This window comes from Phocoena sinus, chromosome 21 (genome assembly GCF_008692025.1).
Source record: "Phocoena sinus isolate mPhoSin1 chromosome 21, mPhoSin1.pri, whole genome shotgun sequence".
Lineage (NCBI taxonomy): Eukaryota > Metazoa > Chordata > Mammalia > Artiodactyla > Phocoenidae > Phocoena > Phocoena sinus.
Genome location: NC_045783.1, coordinates 12821031 through 12833085, shown reverse-complemented (window position 1 = coordinate 12833085; position 12055 = coordinate 12821031). Strand labels below are relative to the sequence as shown.

At 42.4% G+C, this 12055-nt stretch overlaps 1 protein-coding gene across 2 annotated transcripts in view; it reads left to right on the top strand.

Annotated features, from left to right (window-relative positions):
* The window catches only part of ENPP6 (ectonucleotide pyrophosphatase/phosphodiesterase 6), a 101518-nt gene extending 98319 nt beyond the window's left edge, over positions 1-3199 (top strand). The window contains exon 8 of one of the 2 annotated variants that reach the window (XM_032618386.1): positions 63-3199. In XM_032618386.1, the coding sequence (XP_032474277.1) occupies positions 63-124 (62 nt within the window). In that variant the 3' untranslated portion in view covers positions 125-3199. Of the gene's footprint in view, positions 1-42 lie in introns of both variants that reach the window. The other variant, XM_032618389.1, reaches the window with a different exon arrangement.
* The last annotated feature ends 8856 nt before the right edge of the window (positions 3200-12055 follow it).

Below are 12055 nucleotides of genomic sequence, written 5' to 3'. Positions count from 1 at the left end.
GAATATAGTTCCCTATGTCATTTCTTCCATTTTTCAACACAGTTGAATTCTCATTTCTGTAGAACAACATGTTCCAGTTGCTACGGGCAATGCATGGAGAGAATTTCAGAGAAAACAGGAGTAACACCTGTTACTGAAAGAAGGCATCAGCTCTAGAGCAGAGGAGCTGGTGTTGGGAGCCTCACCCACTGCCTCCTCTGGGATCTTGCTCTTGGCCATTTGATGTCTCCACGCCTGTCGGTTCTTTGCCTGGCCTGTGGGATTATGTGGCAGCAAAAGCAAGGCTGATCACATTACTCACCTGGTTAAAAAACCACCCTTGTCTCCCTTTCCTGTGTAATTAAATTCCAAATTCTGCTTCCCATCGTTTTCTACAGTTTGACTTCCCCCTACGTCTCTCAATGCTTCATCTCAAATTTCTCAGCTTAGCCCCTGAATGTGCCAGTGTCAACTCTCTTACGTTGGCCCCATGTCTGGGATGGACCTTCCCACTCTCCATCTAGCAAACTTTCATTTATCCTTCAGAGCCTAGACTCCCTGTAAGGCTTTTGTGCTTTCACATTCTTTTCTTGTTTCATTTATCGCAAAGCAAGTCACATTGCCTTGTAATAATTTGTTGTCAAGTGTTCTCCAACTAGGCTGTAAGTTAAGCAGAATGCCAGGATTGAATCTTCTTTTTTGGAGTCTCCAAACCAAATCTGCAGCACCAACAAAGTCTGCCACAAAATAGTTGATAATTGCCTGATGAAATGAATGAATTATGGAAGGAAGGAAGGAAGGAAGGAAGGAAGGAAGGAGGGGAAGAGGTTAGGACACTCTGGTTAGTTCACCTAAATCTGGACAGAGCTTCTCACAGTAACAATGGGTTGGAAAAGCCAGAGCTAGGAAACATTTTGTAGAGGGTAGAAGGATTTGACAGATGACTAATGTGTGACACGGGATCCAGAGGGCAGGGGTTTCTTTTTCAACATTTCAGCGGGCCCCCTCTTTAGCCATGAACACGAGGAAGTATAGCAGATGAGAAGAAAGGAAGAAAAGATAAATGAGCCCTGTCTTCACCATGCTTAATTCAACTTTTCAACAAGATGCTAACACAAGCCTGTACTGTCATCTCCCTACGGCTTGGAAGAGACAGAAGAAGGGGGTTCAGAGCCTTGGATGCTAAAGACGTAGCATGTGGAGAAGAAGGAAGAGTCCCAGTCACCAGCTCCCTCCCTCCCATGCCTTCTGATTCTGATCTGCCTTTGCTACTGAGAAGTGAGGAGTGGATGACAGGAGGAAGTGGAGAAAAGCCTTCAGAGGGAGGAAAGCGGTGTTTATGAAATCCCCTTCCTGGAAGAGCTGTGTTTCCACCCCTGCCCTTCTGCTGCTCAGGAAAGTCTGGCCTCAGTGTGGTGTCAGCAGGACAGGCAGGAGCTGAATTTCCACCATATTCCAGAACCAGGTGGTGTTCAGAAGGACCCCTCCACTCCCACAGTGGCATCTGGAGGGGATGGGGCAGTCTATCCACTAGAAGCCCTTGAAACTGACCAGTCAGGTCGCAATGCTGGGACAAGACCCTAAACTGAGGAGACTCTGCTGAAAGTTAAATCAAAATCCAGCAAGATAGGGACAATAGAGATGAAAGAAAGAGAAGGTCCAGATAAGCATGGCAGAAAAAAAGAGAGCCTGAAAAAAAAAAGAGAGCCTGGAATTTCTAGCCAGAAATGTCATATTTTTGAATACTACATGAAAACAACGAAGAAGATACTGTATAAAATCAGAAAGACTATCCTGCACCACATCTCCTTCTAAAGTTTAGAAAAATTAATTTCAAATAAAAATGTAAAAAGTATTGAAGTCAAATTCCATATTAAGATACTATTTTTAAATGATAATAAGGAGCAGAATAATAGTCCAACAATCAGTGAAATCGTGCCAGAAAGACCTGATCATAAAGCAGACTGAAACCATGACTTACTATTTCAAGATGAGCCAAAATACATTAAGAAAACAATATGAAAGAACAACATAAATCAAATTATAAGAAGGCAGAAAGGGTTGAACTCAAGAAAGAATAAGATATAAAAATAATTTCAGAAATAAAATCTAAGCTAGATGGACCAGAGAGTTAATAATCACAACAGATAATGCCTTAGGAGGAATAGAAGGTAAAAGGGAGGGTTAAAAAATCAAAATTAAAAGATTAAAAAAAAAGACTCAAGAGAAAGTGACAAATACTGAAGACAAGTAAAGAACACTGAATATACAGTAACATGAATCCAAGAAGAAGAAAACCAAAGCAAAGGAATAGAATAAATATTAAAACTGTAATGCAAGGAAACTTTCTTGAAATTAAAAAGAAAAAAGTTAACACTATATACTGAAAGAATACTTCACATATCTGAGACTGTCAACCAGAACCACTAATATCAAACCCACAAATTACTGGATTTTAAGACCAAGAAAAAATCCTTTGGGCATCTAAGCAAAAAGAGGACGTGATTTATAATAAAAATGCCTTTTCCAACACAATAGGACAGAAGAAAATGGACTAACATATTTGAGATACTAATGAAAAGAAAATGCATGTCAAGGATTTTTATATCCAGCAAAACTGACTTTCAAGTATGAAAGGTTCAAATTGTTATCAATAGGAAAGAATTCAGGAAATACTGTGCCCACGAGTCTTTTCTGATGAATCTATTAGAGCACACGCTTCAGACAATCAAACTGACCAGGGACACATGGACATAAGGCCTAGTGATGAACATGAAATAAACAGTTATTACAGAACAAGGATGAGAGGGCAGTGTGCAGTGTCTATGTGCTTTGGCAATGTAGATATGGTATAACTTTTTAAGTGGAGGGAAGATAAATGGGGAGAGACTTCGCAAAAAAAAAAAAATTAACTCTTGTCAGTAGTCTTATTGGTGGTGGGAATATCTGTACTCTTGTCCTGAGACTATTGTGTAAGTAATGTAGAGTAAAGCATGAGAGTTAATATGGGATATTCTAATTATATCATTCCTGTGTCATTGAGAACCAGGATTTGCAGAGTGGAAGAAAAGAGATGCAGATATAAACTGGAGGGTATATAAAACTCCTATGTCCTGAACTTGAATTAGAAATATCATTGTACAACATGGGGAATATATCCCATTTTTATAATGACTATAAATGGAGTATAACCTTTAAAAATTATGAGTCACTATATTGTACACCTGTAACATATAATACTGTACACCAACTATACTTCAATTTAAAAAATTATAATTTTCAAAAAGTGATGTGGAAAGTAAAAAAAAAGAAATGTCAATAAAAACTCTTAGAGATTTTATCTTTAAATATATATTTTCTAGCTCTAACTGCTAAAAAGACTTAGAAACAATTATATATCCAGTAGTATTCCTAGTATCCATGTTGTGATTTTTTTTTTTTTTTTTTTTTTTTTTTTTGCGGTACACGGGCCCCTCACTGTTGTGGCCTCTCCCATTGCGGAGCACAGGCTCCAGACGCGCAGGCTCAGCAGCCATGGCGCACGGCTCCGCCGCTCCGCGGCACGTGGGATCCTCCCGGACCGGGACACTAACCTGTGTCCCCTGCATCGGCAGGCGGACTCTCAACCACTGCGCCACCAGGGAAGCCCCATGTTGTGATTTTTTAAATACCACTTCCCACATGTCCTCTCAAATATGTACCCCCTCCCCCCCAAAAAAAACCAAAAGCCAGGGGAAAAAACCTTAAAAAATTACACCAAACTAGTAACAGGTATTTCTTATTTCTGGAGGTGGTAGGATTGTAGGTGATTTTGATTTTCTTCTTTATATTTTCTATATATTACAAATTTTCTATAATGAATTTGTAATTGAAAAAAATAGAGCTTTAAAATAAAAAGACAGAGAACAAAATTATGCTATGAAAACACACATAAAAAAATAAATTTATTAAGTTTTTTTTTTTTTTTTAAGGTATATGTTTTGAAAGAGGATTATCAGGCAGCCAAAAGAGAGCAATTTAAAAATCTTTTTTCAAGGACATCTTCTCTGAGGTAGTTATACACACACATCTGTCTCTCTTGACAGAAAGATTCCTCAAGTCTACAGACAGAAACGGCCTGGGGGCCACATGAGGAAATGTGCACCCAGAGGTCCCTATGGGGGACTCGGGGCTCCCAGGGAGCCCTGAATTAATCATATTCCGGCAGCTCTGCTGGGGAGCAAGAGGGCGTAAGCACGGCAAGATACCACCCTTCGTTTCAAATGCTTACCTCTTGGTTCCTGGGAATTGGGATTTATTTGGAAAGATCATTCCTTTCCAAATAAATACAAAACGGAAGAACATACCTCCCACCTGAAGTCTCCCAACACGGACATAGAAGGGTCCCCTCTCTTCACCCAAGGCAGGAAGTTGGCACACGTCCAGGAAAATGTTTCTATGGGAAGTGTTTCCAAATGGGTTTCCGTGACCACCGCAGAGCTCAGTGGTCAGGGAAGGGAAGGCACACGGTGGCCACCAAAAAGAGAAGTGATTTAACAAACCGTTTAGACCGTAGACCCCAATTTTCTTCACACATCAACTCTCGAACGCCTCAATTTCCCTCCTGCCAGATAAAGACAGTCTCACTAGTTATTTACTTTACAAGGGTGCCATGAAGATTAATGACAAGATGTTTATAAATATTCTGAAAGCCCCTGGGGGGGTGGTTGTATGAGCATAATGTGTTGCACATGCCCAACTCTGTTGGCACACACAAAAGTAGAGGGTAGAAGTTCCAAAAGGAGAGTTGGAGTCTTAAAAATACATCCCAGAGATGTATCTCAGTTGTCGGGGGTGTTATATAGGTCTCCGGATGCAACTGGCTTAGAGCTGGGCGATGATACCCTGCAGGGCAGAAATTGACCGACAGCCTTCCCAGCAGGCTCCGTGGGCCTGGGACGTGTGTGATGTGAGTTGCCGCGTGAAGCCGAACAAAGGCCTGGATGAGTAGCAACCAGAAGTTCCTAGAGAAACCCTGTCATATGTTGTGTGAGGGTCTATGGTTCTCAAACCTCAGGGAGAATTAAAATCACCTGGTGATTTTGATGAGCGGTGATTTCCAGGCCTTACCTCCAGAAACCATCATCGATTGGCTTGGAGTTCTGCCCAGTGATCTGAATTTAACTAAGCTGATTCTTCTGCAGCCCCAACTTTGAGACTCAGGGGTCTAAATTTTACACCTGCGGGTGAACTAACGCATAATTCTCTGAAGGCACAGATGGGCTGGGCCGATCTGAGTTCTAACCCTTGTTCTAAATTCTGCTTCAGAATGGATAGTGGAGAGAACAGGGGAAGCAGAATGTTCTGGGGCAGACTCCACACCACTGCTAAGTCACTTGTGTACCCAGAACAGCAAGTGGTAAGTGACTGAGGTTGTGTAGTTGGTCGGAGCAGATAAATACTGTGCATTCATGCTGTGTAATCGGGCAGCCACTAGCCACATGTGGCTACTGAGAACTTAAAATGTGGCTCGTCCGAACTGAGATTTAATATAAGTGTAAAAGACACACCAGATTTCACGCAAAAGAGTAGAGAAGATTTAATTAGCATTTTTACATTGGATAAAGGCTAATTTATCCAATAAATGTGGAAATAGTAACGTTTTGGAAATACTTTGTGAGCTAAAATATATTAAAATGAATTTCACTTGTTTTTCTTTTGTAAATAAGGTTACCAGAAAATTTTAATTTTCTTCTGTGACTCACACTGTATTTCTATTGGACAGTATGGTTCTAGATCAGTATACCATGTGGGTCTTAGTTTATAGAAGTGCTTTATCTTGGTGTGTGCCCCTTCTGGATAATGCTGGTGTGTCAAGAGCCCGTTCTTCATTGTGATCTTAACAGGGTGATTAAATTGTAATGGCTCCTCAAGGGAGAAAAAAGGAGGAAAAAAAGGCCTGACCCAGCTCATTCATTAGTCCAAAAAGCCTGCCAGACATGAGTACCCCTCCAATATAGAGTCAAAGGGTATAAATTAATTAACCACTGAAAAGATAATAAAAATAGTGGCGATGTCTAAAGCTGGTGACCACTCACGTGCTATAGCGTGGCTCTACCTTCTGGTGTTCTGCTCCTGCCTGCCCCTGTGGAGAAGGGAAGAACGAGAGGGATGCAGAGGTGGGGTGAGGGAGTTGGAACCCAGCTCTAGGGGGGACAAGGGCAGATGAGAGCCATCCCACTTTCTCCTGGAGTTCACTGTGTTGAACCTGAGACAAGCCTATCCAGTCCTATCTGCAGTGACTTGAAAATACTTTTTTGAAGAGTATTTCTTTAAAGTAAGTCATTACATTCTTATTCAGGTTCTCTTATCACTGGCCCAGATGCTAATAAATATACAATAAAGTATGAACGTAATTCTTTTCAAATGACAGAACAAGCAGAAAGAAATCCATAGGTTATTTGGGAGCATGACAGATTTTACACCTAGAGAAAAGTGTAAGAAAAAGAGATTCTCACCTTGTTAAGTAAACTGGAAGTGAAAATAAAGATTTGACGTGTTCTGACTTCCTGGCTGCTCTGGGCGCTGTGGCACCTGACGATTCTAAGAAGATTCTAACACTCTCACTGGCCTCCATCTTCCTGGTGAGCCCATTTGAGCTCCTCTTCCATCCTAGAGGTTTGGGAGGTTTGACAAGCGCTCTGCTTGAATCCCAAGACCCTGGGGAGCATCCATCCTTATGGCTTGAATCACAGCAATTTCACTGAGTGACCCAAATGGTAGCTTCTTCATGTACAGGCAAGAGCTGCAATTTGTGGCCAAAGAAACCCCCCAAAACAAAAAACCCAAAACTCAGCTTTTCAAAATGCCAAGTCCGTAGCATCTTGTCAGGCCTTTGCTTCAGGTGTGACCTCATTCATCCAGCAGAAGGAACTGTTTACCAGACTAGAAATTACATTAAATCATAAAGAGGGAAAGGGTACTTTCCTTTGTTCTAATCAGCTATGTCGTGGGATAGCATTCGGAAGGACCAGGGCAACTGCGTCTGCTTGTGCTGAGTTACACTACACTGATTGAGTCACACGTCAATCCGGATGCAGCAGCGGTGTACAAGGGAAGTCACACACGCGTTTCGTTGTCACCTCCTCCGTGTGGCAGTGAGTTTTTCCTCAGCCATACAGGTCGCAGAGGTCAAAGAGTCTCCCGATTCCACCTTTTTTGTTTTATTATTGTGGATTTTCTGACGGGAGATGGAAATTTGGTTGATAATTACCAGGCATAGAGATAAGGTTTCCTCATTAAAGTCTCATAAAACCATGAAAATAAATCATTCCAAGTGGAGAGAGAAAGAAAATCTTCTGTTTAGACTTTTCCATGACCGTTCAGACCAATTCTTTTTTCCTCTTCCAGCCTGGTGACTTTATTTCCAGCTAGCGTAGGGCCTGCTAATCAGAGGAAAGAATGCAGAGGCCTCGCAGACGTTTTCTGATTTCAAGTTAATGGCTTGGTATGTCAAGGACAGGCCGAGCCTGGCAGAATAAATTATGAAAGTGCAGCTGAAGAAACACAGTGTTGGAAACCCACATCATACATGTCTACAGAGATGATATAGACATAAATAAATCCTACCATTTCAAGGAAATGGAAGGGGTCCATTTGGCCTGTTCTGGAGATCAAAGCTAGTAGGAGTCACAGCAGCAGCTGACAGTCCCCAAGGCGACTCCACTAGAAATGGGGTCAGCCCCCCCTTTCCTGCTCCCCTCTCCAGGAGCATCCTTCCTGTTCTGAGCATCAGAGCCAGGTCCTTAGGGACCCTGATGCAACTCAGTTTCTCCCAGGAATTCCCCAACTCGGCCGCAAGCCTGGTAGCTTTCCAATTTTCCTACCAGAATTTTCTCTGGTCCCAAGTCCCAGCTTTTGGGGCATTTTGCTGTCTGCAGAGTTAGTGTGACCAGCCGATGAGAACAATGGTGTTACTGGATCACTAGATGGTAGCAGTGGCCTTCCAGGTTTCCTGACAAATACCTGACCTTGGTATGTTAAGATGGTTCCCAGTGGAGCTGTGCCTGCAGCCCGCTCCGTCATTAGAACGCCCTACAGGAACAGGCAGAGAGACCCACTCTAAGGTCAGTTAGTAATTTCAGACTAAAATGAATCCAGATTATTCATAAACCAGGTTATTAAAATGAAGATATCCAGGGCCGATTACTGGGTGGCAGGGTGACCAGCTGTCTGGGTTTGCCAGGGACAGAGGTGGACTCACAGTGATGAAACCTGACAAACCCAGATAAGCCGGTCCCCCTACCGGGTAGACCAGAGACATTAACTGAAACCCACCACAGTGCTCATTTCACCCTTTCCAAGGAGACTGAAACATGTCTTGGCAGTGACTGCAAAGTACCCCAATATAAGGTTTCGATTTAAGCCTATGAACCTAGTTCCTCACCTCCAGTGGCAAGTACGGCAGAGTCCTGAAGCTCCAGCTGAAAGGCTCCACCTGCCTCTGATGTCTTAGTCTGCTTGGGCTGCCATAACAAAATACCAGGCCGGGTGGCTTAAACAACAGACATCGTCCAGAAGTCCAAGACGAAGTTTCTAGCCAGTTCGGTTTCTGGTGAGGGCTTTCTTCCTGGCTTGTACATGGCCACCTTCCTACTGTGACCTCATGTGGCCTTTCCTCGGTGTGTCTGTACCGGGAGAGAGAGAGAAAGCAAGCTCTCGAATGACTCTTTTTTATAAGGACACTAATCCTACTGGATCAGGGCCTCACCTTTATGATCTCATTTGACCTTAGTTCCTTCCTCAGAGGCTACATTTCATTCCAGCCACGTTGGGGGATTAGGGCTTCAACATATGAATTCGGGGCCGATACCAAACATTCAGTTCGTAACAGTTGCATCACTCAAAAGAACTGACCAATTTTAAATCCCTGTTCTTAAAGATCTATTGAGAAAATGGATATGACAGCCCTTGGAGACCAGAATGCCCTGTACAAGTTAATCATACTGTGATGATCAGGGTGGTGATAACCAGCCATCAGGTTGGTGTTTTCTGTCTTCCTCTCGACCACCTTTCTAAGTGTGTTTCCTATTCAATGGCTTTTGTCTGCTGCTCATCACCTGTCACCTGTGCCTTCAAATGAGCCCCAGAATGACCTCTCCCAAGACACCCAGCCTAGCTGCCAGACATCCTCTTCCTCCACATACTCTGCCCTGCCTCCCCTCTCTCCACCCCGCTCCCATGCTCTGGTGCTGTAGCCAAAGCGCGGGTCAGTGGAGTGATTTGCTGTTCTGCATTTGAAGCTCCTGGCCCAGAAAGTTATTTTCCACATAGTTGTGTAAAGTCTCCAATTACCCAGTTAACTTTATTCAATTCCCTCTCAGTCTTATTTGATAAGGAGGGGTGCCTACTGTCCTCTCTTTTCAGAAGTTTTTATGAATTCTTGAATTTATGGTTCAAGTTTTTCACCAAAGAACTCTGGAGATATTACCAAGTATAGTGAAGAGGTCTTGGGCATAATCTCTCCACCATCCAAATCGACCTTGTTACCCTTTATCTCTAACTGAAAACATCCAGGCAAAGGTTTATTCCTAAATCTCAGTGTCGAGAGCCTTGAGTTAGTCTCTCATTACTTGAATTTTCATGGAAACAACAGCATGACTATTTTCATAGGTTTTGCAGCTATACTTTTGGGTTTTCCATTATATGCCATGTATTAAATGGCCTCCCTCGCTTTGTTAAGCGTTGTTTGTGACACTGCAGAAGGACAATCCCTGTTTGTCATGGGGAGCTTAATTATCCAGATGAAGTGCCCTTGTTGAATGTCGGTCCCATTGTAAGAACGTTTGTTGAATGACTACGTGAACTTTGATTCTGTTATTTGCTCCTGCATTCCTGCTTTTGCTCATACTGGCTGTGATTCCATGACTGATAAAACGGGGAAGAGTTTTAAATAAGAATTCAAGCAGAGAAGAACTGCTGGCTGTTCCCAGAAAGTGCCCAGCGTTCCAGCAGAAACTTTGGTTCTCCTGTCAGTGTGGTTCGTTCCCCGTGTTCAGCACCACAGCTGCAGTTTGGGGCACACACAACCTCTGAATATGTTTGCCTCCATTTGGACCACTGCACTACAGAACAGACAGCAAGGCCACGCAAACCTTCAAGGCTGTGTCTACACAAAGCATCCACTTGGTTACATAAGCAGCACAATCTAGTCACGAGAATAAGAGTTTTTGAAATTTAAAAGTCAGGAAGAGACGGACAAAGAGAGTAACTTTACAGTGGAGAAACCTGACAAACACTGCTTTAGCGAGGGACCAACGTCAAGATCAACAGTCATAAATTATGTTGATCTGTACCTTTAATATGATGTGATGAAAACGGCACTTTACATCTGTGACCTTCCTTTCAAAAACCTGTAACACCAGTCTCATAGTGAGAAAAACATCAGACAAATCCCAGTAACGGGGTGTCCTGTAATAAACCTGACCAGTCCTCCTTGAAACTGCCAAGGTCCTCAAAAGCGAGGAGAGTCTGAGAAACTGTCCCAGATACAAGGAGTCTAAGGAGACATGACGTCTCTATGTAATGTGGCATCCTGGATGGGGTCCTCGAACAGAAGGAGGACATTAGGTAAAAACTAAGGAGATCTGAATAAACTATGGATTTTAATAATGATGTATGGATACTGGCTCATTAATTGTACTGTACTAACGTAAGATGTTAACGATAAGGGAAGTTGTGTGAAGGTGTATAGGGTAGTATATTCCTATACACTCTGTACTAACTCTCTGTACTATCTGCTTAATTTTCCTGTGACTCTAAAACTGTTCTAAAAATAAAGAATATTAATAATAATAATAATAGTAATAAAATACATTTAAGGCAGTGGTACTAGTTTGCCCAGGCAGAGGGATGCATCAAGGATAGAGGAAATATTTGTTTATTTTTTGGACCTCAATAGACCTTGATGGCATTATGTTAAGGGAAAGAAGCCAGATAAAGACAAATACTGAATGATCTCACTTATATGTGGCATCTTAAAAAAGACATGAACTCATAGATGTGGAGAAGAGATTGGGGTTGCTAGAGGCAGGGAGTGGGGGATGGGTGAAGGGGTCAAAAGGAACAAACTTCCAGTTATAAGACAAATTAGTCCTGGGGATGTAAAGTACAGCATGGTTTAAAAAAAAAAAAAAAGGGGACTTCCCTGGTGGCGCAGTGGTTGAGAATCCACCTGCCAATGCAGGGGACACGGGTTCGAGCCCTGGTCCGGGAAGATACCACGTGCCGTGGAACAACTTACCCCTGCGCCACAAGTACTGAACCTGCGCTCCAGAGCCCGCGAGCCACAACTACTGAGCCCGTGTGCCACAACTACTGAAGCCCATGCGCCTAGAGCCCGTGCTCCACAACAAGAGAAGCCACTGCAATGAGAAGCCCGTGCACCACAACGAAGAGCAGCCCCTGCTTGCTGCAACTAGAGAAAGCCCGCGTGCAGCAACGAAGACCCAGCACAGCCACAAATAAATAAATAAATAAATTTATTTTAAAAGAATGAATAAAATACCACCACACCCTTGAATATGAAAGTCTACTAACGAGTGAACACTTAATAATCCTACTAAGTTTAATGTTTTCCACTTTATCTAGAGTAGAAAACGGTGCTTTAAAATAACGAAAAAGTCAGGTACAAAGATCACATATTGTGTGATTCCATTCGTATGAAATATTGAATACAGGTAAATCCATAGGGACAGAAATCAGATTAATAGTTGCCAGAGGCCAAGGAGAAGAAGGAAGTGGGAGGGGGACTGCCAGTAGGTGTGGGGGCTCCTTTGGGGCTGATGAAAATGGTTTGGAATTCCATAGAGGTGATGGTCGCACAACATGGCAATTGTACCAAATGCCGCCGAGTCACTCCCTTGAAAATGGTTAAATTTATGTTAAGCAAATTCTACACCAATCAAAACTAATTAATGATAATAAAATAATGTAATAATTTAAAAATAATGTTTAAAGAAATAGTTTAAGTATGATAATAAAATAATTAGTGATAAAAATAATAAGAACATAAATGCTGTGCTTTTGGTTTATCTGC